Source organism: Lissotriton vulgaris, chromosome 9, assembly GCF_964263255.1.
Source record: "Lissotriton vulgaris chromosome 9, aLisVul1.2, whole genome shotgun sequence".
Classification (NCBI taxonomy): Eukaryota; Metazoa; Chordata; class Amphibia; order Caudata; family Salamandridae; genus Lissotriton; species Lissotriton vulgaris.
In genome coordinates this window covers 288,626,180-288,649,620 of record NC_141697.1, presented here as the reverse complement: position 1 = coordinate 288,649,620, position 23,441 = coordinate 288,626,180, and the positions used below count along the sequence as shown (strand labels likewise).

General features: G+C 44.2%; 1 protein-coding gene across 1 annotated transcript in view; it reads left to right on the top strand.

Moving 5' to 3' along the window:
• The window catches only part of LOC147690028 (phospholipase B1, membrane-associated-like), a 186,901-nt gene extending 165,181 nt beyond the window's left edge, over positions 1 to 21,720 (top strand). The window contains exons 13-16 of the mRNA XM_086936630.1: positions 8,052 to 8,156; positions 10,984 to 11,079; positions 19,801 to 19,872; positions 20,525 to 21,720. Coding sequence (XP_086792756.1) covers positions 8,052 to 8,156; positions 10,984 to 11,079; positions 19,801 to 19,872; positions 20,525 to 20,635 — 384 coding nt within the window. The 3' untranslated portion in view covers positions 20,636 to 21,720. The remainder of the gene's footprint in view (positions 1 to 8,051; positions 8,157 to 10,983; positions 11,080 to 19,800; positions 19,873 to 20,524) is intronic.
• The last annotated feature ends 1,721 nt before the right edge of the window (positions 21,721 to 23,441 follow it).

Below are 23,441 nucleotides of genomic sequence, written 5' to 3'. Positions count from 1 at the left end.
ACCTCATGTATTTTTGGTTGTTCACAATTTTTACTACCTCAAGTATTTTGTTTGCTCACAATTGTCACTATTACCTTTACTACCTCATGTATTTTTGGTTGCTCACAATTTTTACTACCTCAAGTATTTTGTTTGCTCACAATTGTCATTATTACCTTTACTACCTCATGTATTTTTGGTTGCTCACAATTTTTACTACCTCATGTTTTTTGTTTGCTCACAATTGTCACTATTACCCTATGTAAGTAACGTATGTTTTAGTAATCTGCTCTTCTGTAATGTTTCTCATTATGTTTCATTTCTGTTCCTTATGTGAAGCGCTCTGACGCCTTCGGGTAAAGTCCGCGCTATATAAAAATGCATAAATAAATAAAAATAAAAATAAATAAACCCTCAACCCCTCACCCTCAACCCCTCACCCTCACCCTCACTCACCCTCAACCCCTCACCCACCCTCAACCCCTCACCCTCAATCCCTCACCCTCACTCACCCACACTCACCCTCACTCACACTCACTCACCCTCACCCTCACTCACCTTCACCCTCACTCACCCTCAACCCCTCACCCTCACTCACCCCCACTCACCCTCAACCCCTCACCCTCCCTCACCCTCACTCACCCTCAACCCCTCACCCTCACTCACCCTCAACCCCTCACCCTCAATCACTCACCCACACTCACCCACACTCACCCCCACTCACCCTCACTCACACTCACCCACCCTCACTCACCCTCACCCTCACTCACCCTCACTCACCCTCACCCTCACTCACCCTCACTCACCCTCACCCTCACTCACCCTCAACCCCTCACCCTCACTCACCCTCAACCCCTCACCCACCCTCAACCCCTCACCCTCACTCACCCTCAACCCCTCACCCTCAACCCCTCACTCACCCTCACTCACCCTCACCCTCAACCCCCTCAGCCTCACCCTCACTCACCCTCAACCCCTCACCCTCACTCACCCTCAACCTCATGCTAAAGATTTACAAAAAAACCCATAAACAATTCTAAAAGCACTAACTCTAATGCTGCGAGACCTATTGCATTTCTAATGCTTGTTTTCTGTTGCCCCTGGGGTGCGTGGTTGCTCGGGCACCCCTAATTCTTTGTTCTGCTTGCGTAAGTCTATCTCAGCTAGTTTGCGCTCATGTTCATACGCCAGTCTCTTCTCCTCGAGCTCTCTTTGTCTCTGTTTCTCTTCCCGTTCTTCTCGGAGCCGCAGATGTTCCAGGTTCAGTTTTTGTTCGGCTAACTTGAGTTCGCCATCCATTTTGAGCCGGGCCATTTCTAGTTCATGTAGTCGGGTTCTTTCTCGTTCTTGGATCTCGTCTTGCGAGAGACCCGTTCTTCGCTCCTCGGGAGCCGTGGTGTCTTTTTCTGCTGCTGCGACATTTTGGTCCGGGGGTCTGACGGCCCCGGTTTCTGCCCAAGACTCAATGGCGTGCTTGAAATCGTCTTTAGTACTTAGACCGGTGGTAGCGATACCTAGTTCAATGCAGAATTGTTTCAACTCACGATGGCTGTATTCTTTCAATTTCTCTATCTGGAATTTCTCGGTGGATCCGCTTTCTTTGGTTGTCATTGTGATTTCGTCGTGGGGTGAGCTACTCTCTGTACGATTATGCGGTGATTCGGATCGCGCCGCTGGCCACCAATGTTAGACGGACCGGGAGGGTCGGCCGAGGAGAGAGGGAGAGGTCTCCGGGGAGAGCCGTCTCCAGCGATCGTACAGACAAGTAACTTCCCCCCCACAGACGTACACCACACAAGGATAAGGTTCAACGTTACTTTATAAGCAATTCTTTAAGTACGGTGAAATGGTACAAGGAGGTCTGGACTCAGGGGTCCCCTCTAGTCTAGTCTCTTGGTTGGGTAAGGGGGTAGCGGGACAGTCTCGTTACCAATCTGGTGGATATGGTGGTAGATGGAATAGCTCACAATCCTCGAGCTCGGCGTTCTAGATGATCGGGCCGCGGCGGAGCCAGCAGGTCCCGATGAAGGTGGAGGTTACAAACGGTCCGCGGCCACGCCAGCAGGTCCCGACGACGATGAAGGTTTCAGAAGGTTGCGGCAGCGCCAGCAGGCTGGACGATAGTTCGCAGGGCAGGGCTACGGCAGCGCCAGTAGTCCGTCAAGGATGAGTTCTTCACTGCGTCTCTCGACTCCAGGATACAACTGCCTTCCTGCTCTGGAGCTGCCCCAGTTATAGGTCTGGCGCCCTTTGATGTCCGGACCCTCGCACTTGGAGGTCGGGAGGTCCGGGATGAGGGAGTCCAGACACCCAGCAGGGGGGTGGAGCCAGCGCCTGGGGGAGCTGGGGGCGATCGGCACTTGGCGGGGGAGAGCCATCGACACCTCTCTCTCCCATTGACCTGCCAAGTAGTCCGCTCACCTCCTGGGTGGATGGTGGTGCCGGGATGTCGGGGCCTGGCCAGGCCCAGGGTTAGGGTCGATCGGAGGCCACGCGGCCTCGTGGTGCTGTGTCCAAGATGGCGCCCAGGCCGGGCGAGAGGGCCGGTAGGGGATCGGGCCCATGAGGTGGAGATGTTCAGGGGCAGGGGTCCCATAGGAGACGGGAAACGGGTAGTGGTTGCGTGTAACACCTGAGGAGCCGGGCTCGGGCCTGGTCGTGCGGGGAGGGAGCAAGCCCTTCATGTGGCCTGTCCAACAATGCCCTTTTTTGACTACTCCCTCGGAAACCTCTGTCATCTGACACTTGTTGGCACAAATGCGCAGGATAGTGTGACTGTGATTGACACCACAGGGCCTGGCCGGACCCTGACCTGTCAAGCACAGCGTGGTTGTGAGCACCCAGCAATTATTCCAATGAGCCCGGCTGAATGGCTCAGCTGGGGCTCAGATCAGGGCTGCAGAAGCGGCGCCTTGTCTGGCAGACACACATTCCACTCCGGCTCACCTGCACAGCCAAAGGGCTTGAGTTGCGAATAGGTCTGTGCAATCTCTTCTCGGGAGGTGAGCAATGCTTCCCTTATCTGTCAAATGAATCTCTTTAGGAATGCAGCGGGGAGGGGGCAGAGAGGTGTCTGTTGGTGACTAGGAATGTGGGAGGCTGTCTGCAGTGCAAATATCGCTCATTCTCCTCATAAATCTGCCCTCATAAATCTGATAGCGCAACACACCTACGCAAGGGGCGCGACACAGTAACGTGTCGCGCCACACAGTTTGGAAAGCTGTGCAGTAGTCCATTAAAAGCGCGTCTCATCTGTTTTGGCTTGTATCTCCTAGAATATAGTGTCCCACTCTCTGATTATCAATCCCTCCCATCTTTGGGGCCTATTAGGATGGCGGACGGACCTGCGTCCGTCCGCCACCCCCGAGGTGGAGGGACCGTCCGCAGGGGCAGCGGCGGTCACATCCTGTATCTTTAACCTTGCGGCGGGTGCTGCTTGAAGCAGCACCCGCCGCAAGGTTAAAAATGCATGATTTGCATTTACATGCACAACGCGGCAGGCACCGCGTGGTGCCTGCCGCTTTGTGCATGTAAATGCAGGGGGGTACCATAGGTACCCCGCATGTGCACCCCCAACCCCCTTCACCCTGGGGGCCCGAAAGGGGCCCCAGAAGCAAAGTTCCACATGCTTTTCCACGACGGAAAAGCCACCGCGGAAAAGCATGTCTCACCACACATCCTAATTTGGCTGACGGTGTCTTGCAGACACCGCCACCAAATAGCGCTCATCATCCCGCAGATCAGTGGCGGACGGACCTGCCGTCTGCCGCTGTTCCCAACGCCATCCCACCGCCATCCTAATCTGGCGGTGGGTGTTTTCTGTCACAGGGGCGGTGAATCCGCATCCTCCGGGCCGGCGGTGGCTTCCACCGGCCCGGAGGATGCGGATTCACCGCCATCATAATCGACCCCTTTGTTTTTGAAAAAGCGTCAGTACTTGTAGCTCTGCTATCACCCACTGCTGTAGATCTTGCAACCATTTATGTATTGTAGGGGCCATGGAAGCCTTCCATTGCAATGTTTTATTTGCAGATATGTAAGACTAGATCTAAAGATCTGGACACATTGTTGGTTTTTGACTTCCCAAACCGATCAAAAAGGTAAACATCTAATCCCGTTCCCATAATATCCTATATGACCACAATCAGTGTTGCCCAGTAAGTGCATGACTCTCCAGTGCCACATCATGTTGAAAAATATGCATCATTGGTTTAACATCTCAGGCATGCCGATTTTCCGCTTAGATATTTTGGGCAAAGGTAGGTCTGATGTAAGCAATATAGCTGAGTATATTTAAAACTTTTTTTTTTTTCACTATTTTAGTGTACTCTAAGATCTGTGTCCAATCTTCGGCCTTAAGAGACATCGTAGGGGTGTAGTAGGTTGGGGCTAAAGTTCTATGAATACAAGTTACTGCCTTACACGGTGCACTATGTGTAAGGAGGGTATGCAACTCTTATGATTTCGAAACCTCCGTCTTACCAGTATTCTACAGTGTTCCAATCACGTCAATAAGTGCATTATATGTCAGAACTGACCAACATTGAAGATGTAATCATTCACTTACGTCTCAAACAGAATTATTAGACTACCATCCGCATATAGATCTTCCAATGTTGTAATATCAGTCCAATCGTGGGTAAGGTGTACTGTAGACACTGCAGCTAATTTGGGGATCGTCCACTGTGGTACGTTTTGGGGAACATGGGGCCAAAAACCTTAGTTTATGGGTATATTTGTGCCTGCATGCCCTAAGTATGCACAGAGCCCTGGGATATGTAATTCCCAACCTCTCCTTAGGGTACATCAGCTGCAATAGATCACCATTGCTGGTAATGTGCAGAATGTCTATGCACCCAGGGTCCTTTTCCACCATCAACCATTGTGCCATCCTTACCATCTGGGTAACTAAGTAGAAGACTTCTAAGTTGGGCACCCCTTCTCCGCCTCGTCCTGTGAGTGCATTGCTTTGTCCATTGACGTACAATTTCTTTGTTTGACCCATATAAATAGCGAACAAATGTATTAAATAACTCTGAGAAATTGACCTGGAATAATCAGTTAGAGTGCTATGAAAAAACAAAGCAATCTAGGCAGCACTATCATTTTTGCTAAGGCTACCCTACCCAGAGGAGACAGTGGGAGCATAGTCTGGAAAGACATTAAAGGTCATATACCCAATATACACAAATTATATAAGTTGCCTCACTACAATTCATTGTCCTTATGGTATATATGGAGACTGAGATATTTGAAAGATGTTGCTTCCCATGCCAGTGATAACCCAATATCAGGTCGGTGGTCAGTGGTTCCCAATCTATGTAGTGGAACCAAAACAGGATTTATATCCATTAACCTTGAGTCTGAATACCTCCCTGAAAGTCAATAGTAACAAAATCAGCAGGGGAAGGCTTGTTTCCGAATCCTTAAGAAAGAGCAGTGCGTCATCTGCATACCATGCGGCTCCAGGAATTTTACATGTCGGTCAATACTCCATTCATGTCCCCTAGTTCTCAAAAGATATACCAGCGGTTCGGGCCATCACAAACAAAATAGTGGCCAAAGCTGACGACCTGGGAACTGGAGAACCAGGTTTGAGTCTTTGTCTTGGCTCACCATCCTATGATTCTGAGCTAATCACCTAATCACTTGCCTAAAAAAATTACTTTATAAAAATGAATGTGTCCTTGTGTAATGTAACTGGTGCTCCTGTAAAGTGCTACATTACCTTCAGGTCGAGTTTGCCTATATAAAAACGACATATTTGGTTTTTGAAATCTCTCCAAGTATACAATTCCGGTATAGATCCTCGCCAATGGTTGCATATACTGCAGCAGTATCCTGCACAGCAGGTTATCCGTTACTCTCATCTTAGCCAACACTGCAAAAAGACACAACCGTAATAATGTATTGAAAGCCTTATTGATATCAAGCGAGGTCACAGTGAGCAGGCTTCGTGTCTTATATCCAATCCATAACATGTAGGAACTGGCAAATAATTACTTGGGTGTTCATTCAGGTATAAACCTGCACTGGTTTTGCTAAGCCAGTTTGGGCAAATATGTGAACAGTCAATTCACTATAATTTTGCAAAGTATCTTGCATTCTCTGTTCAATGGCAAAAGTGGCCCATATGACTTGACACTGAGCCAGTCCTGTTGAGGCAACATAGTTACTATTGTCTCCGGGTCCGATTACGGTTGTATCCCCTTTTGGTAAGCTCCCACATGCATAGCATGATGCTTCGATGAAAGCTCTGAATTATAAGTGGCATAAACATCTAAGCTCAATCCGGTAAACCCTGGATATTTCCCTCGGACTAATTGGTCTATGGCGAGTTGTACTTCCTGTACCCCACTTACTGCCATTTTAGGCCTTAACAATGGTAGGAGGGTCAGCGCGGTCCTTGCCCATTGGGCTCAGAATATTGGAAAATTTCTCCTTTGAGCTCTCCCTGGGGCCAGTGAGGACTCTCCAAGCCTCTAAGCGCTGAATAGTTAAACACCTTGGATAATTGAAGGGTATGATCAGGTGGCCGGAGCTCAGAATCTAAGTGCCTGTCATCTTCAGTGTCTAAACCACACTCACTACCATTTTGTACTAGTTGAGTAGTTCTTTTGTAGTACTACTAAACATACCACAAAATGCAGTTTTAAACAGGAACCTTAAATATTACGCACCTTTTAAAATGACCTTACAATTCCGCAATACACATCTATTGAACTATAACTGATACTTAATTTTAGCTGAAATTACTAGACACAACTTGTTCAAAGCATATTTTTAACGCTTTTAATTCTATGTGCCTGGCTTAATAAAAATGGCTGATAAGAATATTTAAAAATTGTGGGCTCTCAATATTTAGCGATACTCTGAAGAACTAAATAAAAGTGCTCAGCTGTAAGCTTCTGTCCTCGCTCATTTTCAATAATTTTAGTACTATACACTTTAAAGTATTGTATGCCTAAATAAGACATTGGAGCCCATTAAGATGTCGGGCGGATTGCCCCCGCCAGGCTGGCGATATTCACCGCCGGCCTGGCGGGGGCAATCCGCCCGACATCCTCTGCAGAATTCCCCCCACCATGTTAGAATGACGGGGGGAGACTGCGGCGGACGGAAAGACAGTCCGCTGCTTTCCCGCCCCGGTCACCTTGCGGCCGGGGTGGAAAATGTTTAATATGGTGGCGATGTCTATTAGACACCGCCAGCCATATTAGCATGGGCTTTCTGACATGCCTTTCCGTGGCGGCAATGACGCCACGGAAAGGCATGCGGTCTTCACTCTGGGGGCCCCCAGAGTGAAGGAGGGGTGGGGGTTGCACACGGGGGGTACCCACTTTCATTTGCATAAACAAAGCGCAGGCACCGCGCGGTGCCTGCCGCTTTGTTTATGCAGATGCTGAAATGCATTTTTAGCATTGTGGCGGGCGGTGCTGAGAGCATCGCCCGCCACAATGCTAAAAATGCAGGATGTGCCCACCACTGTGGCGGGCACATCCTAAAACCCATCACGGGACCCCCGTCCTTATGGCGGGGGATCCCAATACCCGCTATGATGTCCGCCCGTCATCCTAATAGGCCCAATTACGTTTGCATTTTAAACAGGAACATCTTAATGGTCTAAATGGGTGTGGAAACCATGCAGGTCTCTATGTTTGTATAATATTCACATCTATATTTAGAAAATTTAAGTTTGCATTACCTTGATTGTTTCCCAGAAACATTTCTCTGAAAACAGTATACAGGGGAAATAAAGCGTTAGCATCTTTCAGACATGCAGTGCCTCTTGATACTCGAGGCCAGCGAGTCAATATGTGTGTACTAATGTCTTTGAATTACAGATGTGGTAGGTGGTACAATTTATATATTTGGTTTGGTAATGTTATGGACTATTACATGAAGTTCATACCTTCTTTCTTTAATAGTATGCACATTTGTTTACTCTCTATATATTTTCTTTATTATAAAAACGTGTCAGCCTCATTGAAAAACGCGCACATAATTATTATACTAACGTTTGGCTCCAAAAGCAATAGTTGTGACTATTTGTGTTGTGTTTCTCTCCACAGAATAAGTTAGAAGAACTTATATCTTCTGACAGGTATAAAAGCACTGAGGACTTTGCAGTAGTGTTGCAACCATTCTTAAAACAGGTGCAGCCTCCTAAAGATTCTGTAAGTATCCTTTGGTTAAATGGGAATAAGAGCAGTAAAGACGCATGGAATCACATCTCCAGACGTGAGAAAAATATGAATTTGATGGTAGATACAATTTTCCCTGCATCTTTTCTCCCCTGTCTTCACCACAATCATACACATCCCCTCACGTGTAAGTGCCGTTGACACTCAGAAAATGCATTGAGTTATCAGCAATGCAGGGGAATTTGTCAATGAAAGAAGACTTACTATGGACGTATTCATAACCCTGCTGACACTACAATCACCCTCTGCCATCATGCAAGGTTCAGTCAGAATACAACTTTTTACAAAGAAACTCTAGCAATATCTCGAGACTTGAAAAAAAACAAGACAGTTTTTTTTTTTTTTAATTTCTGTAATTTTTTATTGAGTAAAAAAAATATATTTACATGGAGCATGGGATGTACATAAGTGAAAAAGAAAGGAGAGAGAGGAAGGAAGAAAAGAGGGAAAGAAAGGAGTACCGGGGGGGGAGGGGGGTAATAGTTCGAATGTCCATGTTCCGTTGGTCTTGTTTTATGGGTATACACCTGTTACAACGCATTTGTTACAACGCACTACTGTTACAACGCGACTTTTACAACGCATACCATTACAACGCATTGCGCTGGGGGGCGCTCTAGGATAGGGAATAAGTATAATTTACTATCCAACACCTTCCCTAGGGTCCACGGGGACTGGAGTTAGAATAGTAAATTATATTTACCACTATCCAGCACCTCAAAGCGCTATGCGTTGTAATGGTATGCGTTGTAATGGTCGCGTTGTAACAGTAGGTAGTTGTAATGGTATGCGTTGTAACATGGTACATCCGTTTTATGCCTCCTCCTTTGTGACGTTTCGTTGTTCGTTGGTATTCCTTTCCCCGGCCCCGGACCATGGTGAGGAGGGGGGGGGGTGGAATAGAGGTCGAGGTCGATAGAGAGGGTACATGGTACGCAGGAACGGGTGTCCCTTCTGTAGTGTCTGGATTCTGCGCCTATGGGGGTTTGTGCGATGTTAGGTAATGGTCTAGGGGTCCCCACAAGTTCGCTTGCCTATGTGTTTTCGGTGAGTGTTTCGCAGTGATGTTGTCTGCCCCCCTTAGGAACGTGACCCAGTTGAGCCATGCTTGGGGCGCGGCTTTTGAGGTGTCCTTCCAATTATTTAGGACCGTTTTGACTGCTGCCGTTAGCAATAGGTCAATGAGGTCGCGATCTTCTTTCGTTGTGATTGACGGAGACGTAAAGCCTAGGACTAGGTTTGGGAAATCTATGTGTATGCTTATTCCTGTGATCTCACTGATGAGGGTTCCAATTCTGTTCCAGAATTCCCTGACCTTAGGGCAGCTGAGCAGAAGGTGTTCTAGGTCTCCCTTCGCTTTGTGGCAATTCCAGCATGCATCGCTATCTCGGATCCCCAGAGCGGCCAGGCGGGCTGGTGTCCAGTATGCCTTGTGCACTAGCCAGTATTTGGTCTGGCTGAGCGCCGCCGTTACTTTCTTCCTAGTGGAGGATCTCCACATCTCTGCTTTCTCTGCCTCGCTTAGCTCCCTTGCTGCTATCTCCCCCCAGAAATTTGTGATCTTATCGTTTAGTTTGGAGTTCTTGGGGCGGAGGGCTTTGTATAGGTGTGCTACTTGGTGTCCTAGTGTGTAGAGACTGGCTGCGATTTGTAAGAGCGGGGGAGTGCGGTTATTGAGGTTTGCCTTCCTGATGGCTACTTTGATTTTCAGGAAGTTGTAGAGCTCTATGCTCTGTAAGTTGTGTGCTTCTTTGATGGTGTCGAAAGTTGTGTATGCGCCCTGTTCCTGAAGGTCTTGGGCGGTGGAGATGCCGTGTCTATACCATTCGTACATGTCTAGGACCTTATCTCTGTATTTCAATGTTGGGTTATGCCATATAGATTCTAATTGACTGCCTCTTATGCTTGATGTCAGTAATTTGTCGACTCTCAGGAGAGCTGTTTTCGTGTTCTTCAGGACGGGGTTCTCCTTGACTGCTGGGTGTCTGGTGGCTGTGAGGACGGTGATGGGGTTCATGCCTTTTAATAGTTCGCACTCTAGTTTCAGCCATGCTGGGGTATATTCCTTTCTTGGGTCTAACCAGTGTAGTCCCTGTCTGGCTATGCATGCTACCTGGAATCTTTTGAAGTTTGTTATGTTCAGACCGCCCTGATCTTTTGTGAGTCTGAGCTTGTGTAGGCTTATTCTGGGTTTTTTCTCTTTCCACAGGAAGTTGTTAAGTATCTTGTCTAGTTTCTTGTGGAAATCATCTGTGCTCGTCAATGGGAGCATGGTTAGCATGTAGTTGACCACAGGTGTAAGCATCATTTTTATCGCTTCTATCCTTCCCCACCATGTGGTGAATTTGGGCGACCACCCCTCCACTTTCTCTTTAATCTTCTTGATTGTTGCTTTTTCGTTGTGCTCCAGTGTCGCTTGTAGGTCCCTCTCAAAAAGGATGCCTAAGTATTTTATGGGCTTCTGTTGCCATGTTAATCCGGAGTTCCCTAGTACCTCTCTTGTTGTGTGGATATTTAGGGGTTTGCATTCTGATTACAGTTTTAGCGAAAAAATTTATAAGGTTGAACAAGTCGGTCAGACGCATTTTTACAGACATAATTATCAACAGTCAGAACTTATATGATCATAATAAAGAAAAAAACAGACATATGAGGAATCCACACTTCTGTGAAATAGTACACTGCAAAACTGCGAAAGCTAAAATATATCAGCGTAAATCTCTTTTTTGCAGGCTGGGATGTAGGCTCACTGGAAGACAAGAGGGACTTAACTTGTTTTTATTTCTCTTTTTTTCTGTAGAATGGTAAAATTGATTACTCATTTTTCACCCCGGACTGCTTTCACTTTACCATCAAAGGTCATGAAGAACTTGCTAAGGGGCTATGGAATAACATGGTAAGTGTCTTCGTTGGTGCATTTAAGCTACCTTACAAAAGTCGAAATTGCTGGCCAGTGAAATTGTCCAAGTGAACAGTGTATAATTTGTAATAAGAAAAGTGTATGTACGCAGAGCTTATTTTGAGCCGGTTGTTAGAGGCGGGGACCACTGGCGCTCATTTTTGAGGATCGCAACTTTTTTTAATTAATCAGACTTTGATCTAGAACAAGAGAGAAAAAAACTGCAAGGTGGGAAAGAAGGGAGAGAAAAATGTAAAAACTTTGGAAAAGTTAAAAAGCAGGGATGAATAGGAGCTCATGGGAGTGAGATATAGAGATAAAGAGAGTTTATTGGTGGATGAAAGAGACATGAGGTAAAATAAGGACTAGGCAACCTTGGTATTTGGGAACCCTGACTTCGGCAGCAGCACCAGAGAGTTTCTTAGAATTTGTGTTTCCGCTTGTTATGTTGTGATTTATTCATTAGTGCAGCTTTAAGGCTTGTGCTGTTACGAGCTTCTAGAATGTTTATCCTTGCATGCATCGTCTGTATTCTCTCTGGTAGTCAGTCACGTCCTGCATTGCTTGGCTATGAGATGTGTTGCTGGCTCCGCCTGTGCTTCTATATTCTTACTTCAATAAACTACTTGAAGAATCTCCACTTGGACTCCTTACTTAACAACTGGCGACAACGAGGGATCTGAACTTTAATCTCTTTATTTTTTTTAACGTATTTTTTTTTCAACAAAAAAAAAAGAAGGAGAGCATCTTGGGACACTTTAACCCATACCGGAGGATTCGTCAATCTTTTCTACTCTCCCCGCGCCTATGGACCGCTACTTCGCCCTGTCTAGCACAACCACGGATGGACTTTGTAAGGCTGCTTAAGGTAGGCCCAAGAAAAATCGTTACCACTTACGATTTTAGACGGCATCCGCCGGCATCTTTTAATTGCCGAACAAAGTTCCACTCGCGCTCCATGCTGCGCGACCACTGCTACCCACGCGACTCTCCTACGTCATTACACTCGCAATAACGGAGTGACGGAGGCGCGTAAGGTCATGCTGCGTGACCCTGCGTAGCGGCCATTTTGGGGAATTACTTCAGCGATCGGCGTTTGTCAATTTCACACGCCGTTTCACGCTGCCTTTCTTTCAGCGGTCAGCGTTCGTCAATTTCACACGCCGCTTCACGCTGCCTTTCCTTCACAGTGCCAACACGGAACAGGCACATTCATTATTACAAGCGGAGTTAGTTATTGACCATTCTTCACGAGGAGCACAGGTGAGACTGTCGGAACACTTATTTTTACATTTACGTGCAGTATCTTATTGTACTTGTACTACTTTTCTTTCATTTTATTTCGTTTATGGATACTGGTGATCAAACCAAAGATACTGCAATGGCCCAACAAAATTTTGTTATTAGTCCCCCACAACCTTTTTGGGCTACAGGTTCTCAACCTGACATGAAGTGGGTGGAATGGAAGGAGTATTTTAATAACTATATTTGTGCCATTGATGAAAACGGAAAAATGAAGCCCGAGCAAAAGAAAAGGATACTATTACATTCCTTGGGGCCTAAAGGTTTAAAAACTTTCTCACGAATGCAAAAAGTGGTGGATACTGACTTAAGTGAGTTTGATAATGCAATTGCTGATATGGACAGGTATTTTGCTCCCAAAGTAGTTGTAAGGCACAAATTTTTCCAGAGGAAACAGAAGAAAGAAGAATTGGTTGATGAGTGGTTGGATGATTTAAAAAAACTGGCTATTGACTGTAAGTTCGACAACCTTCATGATGACCTCATTAGAGACCAATTGGTTATGCATAATGACAATTCACCAATTCAAGATCGACTTTGGGTCAAAGGTGATGCACCTCTTGATGATGTACTTGCAATTATGAGGAAGTCGGAAATGTCAGGGAGATGTGCTACTATTGTCAAAGACACAGTGAAAGAATTAGACAAAACGTCATCTGCCGTTTTCAAGATTCAAGGTACAACAAAGAATCAGACCAAACAACTTCACAACAAGAACTTTAATCAACCATTCAGGAATCAAGCAAGGGACAACAAGCCAGAGGACAGGAAATGTTACCGTTGTGGTAGCAAGAATCATATGGCTTATTTCAAGTCGTGTCCTGCCTTACGGAAGAAGTGTAGTGTCTGTGGTCTAATAGGACATTTTAGCAAAATGTGCCGCAAACGCAGCAATGTCAAATGTATTTGGAATGATGATGGCAGTGCAAGTGAGAGTGGTGAGGATGAGGATGTTTGTGTCAAAAATGTAAGTGGTAATTACATGCTAAATATCACTGATGAAGCAATGGAAGGTAAACCAATTTGCGAAGTGTCTTTGGGTGGCATTAAGGTAAATGTATATGCTGACTCGGGATCCCCATACACGATTATAAATGAGGAGGTATGGAGGAAGAAATTTATTCACAAATTAGGAGATAAGTTAAATACTTCAGATGTCAATCCTGTGAGTTACACAGGTGATAGAATAGGTTTATTGGGTTTTAGGTGGCTCACATTCCTATTTAAAGGTAGACTTTCTAGAGGTAAAGTGTACATAGCAAAAACGGGACCATCTGTCCTTGGTTGGTTCGACCAGAAAAACCTCCACATCATCCTAGACCCTAATAGTAAGGAGAAAGTCTTAGTTGTAGATGAGGGCAGTAAGATTGAAGACGCCTTGAAACGTAAGTTCACCAAAGTTGTGAGCGGTCAATTAGGCAAATTAAAGGGTTTTGAGCACAGGATCATGCTCAAGAGTGACGCTCTACCTAAAATACATAAGGTCAGACCTATTCCCTTGTTGATAAGGGATGAGGTAAAAAAAGAAATTCAAGGTCTTCTTGCCAAGGGTGTTATCGAAGAGGTAGATTCCTCAGAATGGATTAGTCCAGTAGTTGTAGCTAGAAAATCCAATGGCAAGATTCGTTTGTGTATCGATTTACGCCACCTTAACAAGAATATAGTAATTGAACGTTTTCCTTTACCAAAAATTAACGAGATGGTTTCTTCCTTAAGAGGGGCAACGTGGTTCTCCACGGTGGACCTTTCAGCTGCTTACCACCAGGTAGTTTTAAGTCCTGAATCTAGACACTTGACGGCTTTTATCACGCCGTTTGGCTGTTTCCAATTCATAAGGATGCCATTCGGCCTTGCATCAGCCGCAGCTGTTTTTCAGCGTTTGATGCACAAATTGTTCGGCAATATGGATGGCATTTGTTTCTTTCAGGATGATGTTTTGATTGCAGGTAATGACAAGGAGGACCATGATACTAAACTCTGGAAAGTTTTTGAGACACTTAATTCTGCAGGGTTAACTGTTGAATTGTCCAAATGCAAATTCGGTGAGAGAAGCGTTTCTTACCTTGGCCACATAATCAGCGAGGAGGGTGTCAGGCCGAAAGCATCTCTTATTGAAAGCATTGTAGTTTCGCCTGCACCTGAATCTAAGGAAGAAATCAAATCCTTTTTGGGAATGGCAGAATACTGCGCTAAGTTTGTTAAAAACTTCGCTTCTAAAGTATACCATATCAGGTCCTTACTAAAAAAAAATGTGAAATTTGAATGGACTAAGGAGTGTGAACGTGAGTTTGCTGAGATTAAGTGGGAACTACAGAAAGTGAATGCCTTATCTAGCTTTGATCCCAATTTAGATTGCTGTTTGACAACCGATGCTAGCGACAAAGGTTTAGGCGCTGTCTTATCACAAATTGGGGAAAATGGAAAGGAGAGGATCATTTTGTTTGCTTCCAGAGCCTTGTCACCAGCAGAAAGCAGATACCCTATCATAGAAAGGGAGGCTTTAGCTTGTGCATGGGCTTTAGAACACTTTCGTGCCTTTGTGTGGGGTAAGATGGTCAATATCAGGACAGTGCGAGAATCAAGAGGGAGAGAGAGGACCAGATAGCTAGTCCAAATCCCCGGGTTATATGTAAGTAAATCAAAAGGAGACTAGCTAGAAAGGGGTTAGTATGACATTATTTTGTTGTTGTCATAGCGACTCAGTGTTGTTGGCGGTGGCACCTGTTGGGTGTCTTTAGAAAGCCCTCACCCACCAACCTAGTTGGTGGCATGCTTCATCATCGGGCCCACCCAGTGACACCTAGCGTGTCCCGGGTGTGCTACGACGCCTGATTACAGCGGAGCAGGTATGTCACTGTGTGTGCGGTGTGAGGTGTGTAGAGAAGTGAGTTTAAAACGGCTTGGCGGATGGTCCCTGGAGTGGGAAGACTTTATTAAAAGGGCCTCCGTCAGCGGTTAAAAATAAGGCTGTGGGACGTTAGAGGCGGGTTACGACCTCCTACGTCCTTGGTGTGTCAACATGTTTCAGCCAGTGCCTTATATTAATCTGGCTTTCTTCAGGACAATAAAAATATGTGTAGGTTTAAAATTAGGGTAAGTGTAGTGTAGTCTATGTGTCTACACGCCCTAAAGTGTATCTAACTGTGAGAGGGGGGATTCCCTTCTCAAGATCACGCTTTTTTAGGCTTGCTTGTACTCCAAGGCTATTGAAGAGGCAAGGGGTGGCCAGGATTTCTGGTCAGCTTCAGCGTGGGACCTGTTGTGCCTCCTTCGCATAACCGGTCATGCGAAGGAGGCACAACAGGTCCCACGCTGAAGCTGACCAGAAATCCTGGCCACCCCTTTAGGGCGTGTAGACACATAGACTTTTTAAACTCACTTCTCTACACACCTCACACCGCACACACAGTGACATACCTGCTCCGCTGTAATCAGGCGTCGTAGCACACCCGGGACACGCTAGGTGTCACTGGGTGGGCCCGATGATGAAGCATGCCACCAACTAGGTTGGTGGGTGAGGGCTTTCTAAAGACACCCAACAGGTGCCACCGCCAACAACACTGAGTCGCTATGACAACAACAAAATAATGTCATACTAACCCCTTTCTAGCTAGTCTCCTTTTGATTTACTTACAATATCAGGACAGACCATAGACCGTTAGTCCACATTTTGTCCTCTGAGGGCACGGCAACTGCTTCGGCTAGATTAGCCAGGATCTCCATGCGCATGAAGGAATATATATATAACATCACCTATGTACCTGGGAAAGACAATGTGGTAGCCGATTGTTTATCAAGGTTACCTTACCCTCTAGAGGAGTGCGTGGATGACCCGTGGGGGAAATTCACTGTGGCGTTTGTACACGATTCTGGAGCTCCACCCATCAGCAGGGAGGATTGGTCTAAAGAGCATGGGTTGGACAAGGATTTGGTACAAGTTTCTAAGTTTATCTGTCAAGGGTGGCCTAAAGAAAGGTATATGTCAGGCAGTTTGAAGTCATTTTGGGAGATCCGTTCTGAATTATCATTAGAAGGAGACATGTTGTTGAGGGGTGATAGAATCGTCCCACCTGTAAGTTTGAGGAAAAGGGTTTTACAAATGTGCCATGAGGGGCATTTCGGCATAGTAAGAACTAAATTAGCGGTCAAAAATTTGTTTTGGTGGCCGAAAGTTGACAAAGAAGTTGAGACCTTTGTTAAAGCGTGTTCTGTTTGTAGTTCAGCCGACAAGTCCTTGAAGACTTTGAGACCAACCATGAGTGAGGGACTTATTCCTAGTCTTCCGTGGGAGACTATTGCGGTGGACATTTTTGGTCCAGTTGGGGATGAGAAAGTATACGGATTAGTTGCTATTGATCTTTTTACAAAATGGCCTATAGTTAAGTTCGTAGGGAATGTGGACACTAAAACTGTGTTAAAGTTTTTAGACAAAATTTTTGTGGTGGAAGGACTACCAGTTAATATCCTAACGGATAATGGAGTTCAATTTTTATCAAAAGATGCTAAAGAGTACTTTATTAAATGTGGCATCACACATAAAACCACCTCTTTGTACAATCCCAGCGGGAACGGGACAGTAGAGCGCTTTAATAGAGTTATTAAAGGTATTTTGCAAGCTGCTAACAACAAAAACTTGGATTGGAAGTTGGAGGTACAGAAGGCTGTGTGGTCCTACAAAGTCACTTTGAATAATTGCACTGGTGTCTCCCCCTTTGTTATGATGAGAGGTAGATTGCCCAGATGCAAGTTTAATCCAGGTTGGGTTTTCAAAGACAGTGTTCAGGAGTGGTCCCCTGAGGAAGTTAAGAGAAGTCTGGTTTTTGCTCACGATAAAAGCAAGATTTACTATGATAGACGTCATGGTGCTAAGGATGCTGTTATAAACGCTGGCGACTGGGTAAGAGTTAGGAAACCTTATAGAGTAGCGAAGGGTGAGAATAAATTTGATTCACCTAAGATGGTTGTTGAGGTTCTCAGGAATTCTGTCAGACTTAACGATGGCAAGGTTTGGAATTTAAAGGATGTTGCTTTTGATGGTTGCCAAGACCACGGTGTAGAGAACGTGGAGCCAGAGAAGGTATCTTCTGGTGATTTTGGTTGGATTGAGGATTATTTTGAGAATACTGATTTACAGTCTCAGCTAGCCCCGAATGTGTCACTTCCTCATTTAGGGGAGGGGGAGGTGGTGATCAGTGATCCTAATGTGTTTGATACTAATGCATCTTCTTGCCCTGCTCTCACTCATGCTGATCCTGTTCCAGCCTTACCTGTCTCAGACAACACTCTCACTCATGCTAACTCTGTTCCTGCTTTACCAGTCACAGATAACTCTAAGAGGTTAAGAGTTTCGCCTGGTTGGCTTAAGGATTATGTTAGGTAGACCTTATTGGTAGACCCCTGTTTTTTTTATTGTCCTTGTGTTCTCTCCCTTTTCTCGTCTACCCCTTTTTCCCCGGTTTTCCTTTTGTTCCTTGTAAGGGGGGGGGTGTGTGTTATGTTGTGATTTATTCATTAGTGCAGCTTTAAGGCTCGTGCTGTTACGAGCTTCTAGAATGTTTATCCTTGCATGCATCGTCTGTATTCTCTCTGGTAGTCAGTTACGTCCTGCATTGCTTGGCTATGAGATGTGTTGCTGGCTCCGCCTGTGCTTCTATATTCTTACTTCAATAAACTACTTGAAGAATCTCCACTTGGACTCCTTACTTAACACCGCTCTTAATCGTTTTCAAATTAAGCACTGATGGGCCCAATGTTTTTGTTAGGTGGCCCTCCCAAATGTCAGGTTCTCAAACACCAAGGCTGCTTATTTTTCATAGCAAATCGCGCCTCTTTCTTCCACCAGCCTACACTTGATGCCTCTTTATTTCACTCTTTAAGGTTCATCTTTCCCCCTGCTTTCTCCCTTTGTCACTGTTTCCCTATTTTTCTCGTCCTCCTTCTAACTTCCTTTTCTTCCTTTCTCATAATACCTCCAAGTTAAACTCTGAGGATGTAAAATAAGCCCCGGTTCCTAAACATGAGTCCTAATGCCAACCACCCGCAAACCATTTACAGAAACCAAGCACGATAGGCAACCACTAGCCATGTCACAAAATATCACAAATGTAAATGTAAAATCTGAAAAATCGGCCACAACAACGCTCAATGATGGTCAAGAAACTTTGACTTCATAGGACCTTAGAGTTCTCTGGTTCTTGTATAAGGTGTTGATAAGTGCTAACATTGAAGCCTTATTTTTTTAAGTAACGCTGATCCCTGATTGCCTTAAGTACATTCTAGAGCAAATTGGATGTATTACTTAACACGCCCACACTTGCTTTTTCGCTTTTAGTATACTCCATAATAGTGGAACTGTTCATGTAGACGAGGCTTGGCAAATATAATTCATATAAAAAATTATTTCTCAGTGTCCTGTACAGAGGGTTGCCAAATATAATCTGCTAGGAGGCAACTACAGTACCCAGTATGTTCCTCTTCATGCCATTCCTGATGCTTCTAAGTGAGTCAAACGTTGTCCACTTAGCATAGAATGTTGTAAAAAAGAACTGCCTTCACTCTACCCACGAATACATATTTTGTAATAAGTTGGAGGGAATGTGATTTTTAGTTGATATGTACACTTTTGGAATTACGAAATGGAGCGAGGGATTGATGGTGTAATGCAAAAGCCCAGGATATTTTTAGGATTGATGTTGTAATTAGTGGAAAGAGAGAAAATGCTGCTAGGGCTATCTTATTATTCATTATGTTTCTATGTATTATATTGCCATGAATCCAGTGATGTATACGATACATTTGGTGATGTGTAAAGGTAAAAATCGAATATTGTTTTGTATAACATGTTGTTGCTATCGAGTCACATATGATACTTTTATGTGGTGCCCACTGCATAACAATCACAATAGTTTAAAATGGTAAATGAAAAAGAATCTGCCAAGATCATTACTTGAATGTCTCTTAGAGTGAAAGGCATTCTACTGAGCGTCAAGTGAGCCCAAATGAGTTGGCTATTAACAGCATTCACATTGTAAGCAGCAAAAAACAATTCAGTTTACGGTGTTACCCCTATAAATGGTCAATATGAATTCATCATATTATCAAAGGGGGTGGAATGTGTGATCCAGTTTGCCATATCACAGGTAATCATACATATGTGCTTTTGGCCCCGAACCGATGGCAATTTGAGCCATCCTATTAGGTTTTCCAGATCAGTTGGTGTAAATGTAGATCTTAAATTAAATGTTCACCCTGCTGGGGCTGTCCTTTGACTGTCGTCATGGAGCACAGGCCTCCCTCAGCTTCGATGTGGTGTGCAGTTAGAGGGGCTAAGAACATTTGTGTCGGAATAAACATTCGCGATTGTTTCAGGGATCATTATTTACGGATATATGTACTGATGTATGTGTTTCCTCTTAGTTCCAGCCAGAAGGACAGAAAGATGAAGTTGATTCCTTTTCTACACCAGTGCAGCTCATTTGCCCGTCAGAGGTAATGTTCATCTCACAATCGTCATTCTTCTTCTTAGTAAAGAAGTAGGTGTCACAACCAAAAACTTCACAACCCTGAAGTGTGAGCTGCGTCTGCAGTGGTGGTAGATTCTTATTTGTGGCATTACATAAAACTGCCAACAATCTGGGTGGGGGCTTTATCAGTATTCCAGGGTGCACTGTGATGGAAAGTAAATGCAAACCACTTGTGTTTCCATGTGAGAATGCAACTTGGCTGATAAAATCATCAAAGAGGCTGAATGTGCAGGGATTGGGTTTGAGTTGGGTTTGATCAGATATCCATCATATATAGAGCAAGAGAAATGCAATTGTTCTAGGTCGATATCTATCTCATAAGACAATCCATCGCTCCATAAAAGATTGTGGTGTACTTGAATGTGCTTGTGTGTATAGCTAGTCTTTCACAAGCAGAGTGAGCATAGAGCATACGTTCTAGTTGTGCCTGTATTTTGAGAGCTGGCTTGTGACAGGAGTCACTTACCAGCACTGTTTGCGCATGTTCCCTGTTGTTGAGCAAGATGATGCTTCTTGATGACCAATAGAAAAAAATCAAGCAGTCTGTTTGAATGCTGAATAGCCAATGGCACATAAAAATTCATAAAAGCTAAATTCTGTTCTTTATGTTCAAACAGGCTCATCCATATATTCAAACCGGAAGAAGAACTCAATCTCTGTTCTCTTCCTCGCCGAAAGGACCTGCTGTTTTTCATCTCCTCATCCTACTGACACTATTCATTCTTTGAGAACTGCACATTATGGATGAATGTAAAACCATCCCTCTTCCACCAGCACTCTGTATACATCGATAAATCATACTCCCCTCTCGGGAGCAAAAAGATAGGGTGGTTTACCACGGGTGCTCTTCCGCTGAAGAGGTGTAATCGTTGAGTCATGTGAAGCAAAGGTGGAAGCAATCTAAGGAACGGATCAGTCTGATTATCTGCTTTTTTGTATAAAAAAATCCCCAGCACTGTCAATAATCTTTGTTACGTCGATCACCAATCATGAACGATCTCCACTGTGGACCGCAACCAAACACTGATCATGAATTATCTCCACAACTGTAATATACGTGGGATAAATGCATCACGGATCACCAATGATCTCTACTGTGCTTTTCAACCTTTTTCAACCTACTGTGTTTTTCTAGCCTCACTGTTGCCATCCCCTATAGGAAGCTGATCACAAATGATCCTCACTGCTCTCCTCAACCTTGAGTAAGCAGATCAACATATCCTCAGTCCAGTTAGACAACCTTTCCAAACTAACATCCGAATGTGTATTTTTCCAATTAGAGATTGAGGGTCCAATTGAACTTAATTATTCGTTATTTTAACTGGGAACGTGATACTCTATGTGCTGGATTGCTTGGTATTTTCTTTCTCCTCCAGCATTTACTGCAGTGGCTCCCGTGGACTGAGATGGAGGCAGCAGTCGGCAGGTCTTCTGTTGGACCTTGCACTTTGCTATGCTTCCTCTGCACAGGATATGCCACAGTGCACGGATGTCCACTGCAACCTCAAATGTCAATGACCCAGGAGAGGATCGACCCCTTCTCTGGTACTTTATCATAGTAGTCTTCCTGATTTAATTGCATACTTTCTCTTACAATGCAATTCAATGTTACAGGCACCACTTCATTCTGTTCATTGTCACCTTGGTGGTAGTGGCCACAGACTATATGAAATGTAGTGGCACGGCCACTATCAATACAATTCCTTAACTTTCTTCATTACTCAAAGTATTTAATCGTAGAAAGCCTTTCTTAATTCCAGTTGTTCTTCCTAATAACCTTTGCCAAATAAATGTGTTTATCTGTTTTGAAAAAGAAGTGTCTTAATATTACAAAACTAAGAATTGCAAGATTATTGTACCACAAAAGCTGAATGTACTTCCATTGTCAATATTTGTGGTTAGAGCGATCATGTTCCTGAAAGGGTAGGGAATATAATACACTGTTCGCCCACACGTATATAATCACTCAATGTATAGGTGCCTATTGTGGTGCATAGTACAATTAAAGTCAAGCAACTTTTTATAAGGAATGTCAACAATTATGCTACACATATATTTTGTTATGCACACGGTGCAACATCTGCAGCACACAGATGTCAGTGAGTTTACACATGCATTAAAGATCTTTTGATAGAAAATTATTGGAAGATAAAACAAACTTGAAAAATACGGTCAAAAACAACTTGGTTATTTCTTTTTACAAAAAAGAATATTTGTAAGAAGATGGATGAAAACCACATTCATTATACACTGCAAAACAAATGAACTATACTTTGAAATTGTGACAAGTAACCTGCCCCTAATATTAGGAATATCGAGGTTGAAATATATATGTATATTGTCACACATTACCACAAGTACCACGGTATTATTATGCATAATAGCATAATATTTAATTACACATTATGATAACGTGAAAACTTAGAAGCTGTTCAAAATGACGCAAAAGTGGCGCAAGGGGCTTGTAAATCTGCCCCCTAGGGCAATAACTTTGAGTCAAATATTCTGATACTTCTGTTAAAAGAGTAGTAGATCTAATCTGTGTACTTTATTGGTGGAAGATTACCTACATTTCAAAATAAATGGTTTTCAAAGACATAATAATTCAAAAGTATCAGGTAGGTGTAGGGTACTTTTTGCAGATTAAAAAATTTCAATCAAAACGTTTATATATAAAAAAATATATACATATATATATATATTTAATTTGTGTGAGCGGATGGTGCTTGAGAAGCTGCGGCCACGCGAGGGCATGTGTTTCGGCCCTAACAGGACTGTGACTACACAGAGAGACTCGCAGCATTGTCGCAAGTTTCACGAACACTGCCCGCAACGGAGGCTGCAGAAGGCGTTGGGCAGCTCAGGCATTGAGGTTTTGTGTAAGAAACTGTTCTTTAATCTAGTCCTGCTATCCGCCCAGATGGATGCTGGACCTTACAGTCCTTCCGTGTTCCACCAATGGGGAGGAGGTAATTGCCATTAAAGGAGGGACTGTGACAGGCATCTACATAACAATGATGGCATCTGACGAATGAAGTTGTTCCGAAACGCGTTATGCCAGATTAATTAAACCTACCTGGAATTGGCCCGCTGTGTCCCTTTCATTTGTTTATTGGAGGCGAGTGACTTTGATATATATATATGAGGACATGAGGTTCTGCACGGTCGGATTGCGGGGGACTAAGAATCAGCAGGATGCCCACTGTTTAGTATAACTGTGGGCACTTGGGAGAGTGATGTGCGCAAGTAAAGTAAAGGATTTAAATAGCCAAGTTATCACTTGCGAAAGGCAAAGATATGGAAAGCAGTGACTTCTCGGGTGAATGGATGTACAAACATGTGGAATGATGGGACTTGAAGTCTTGAAGTCCAGTAATTATTGACTACTAAGCCAAAGGAGAGACATTCAAACACGGTTTAATTACAAGCAAATCTGCTGTGAAACGGTAAAGAAATGTTGCAAAAATATCCGGAGGCTAAGACAAACAAGAATAAAGCAATCAATCAATCAATCAAGCATTTATATAGCGCACT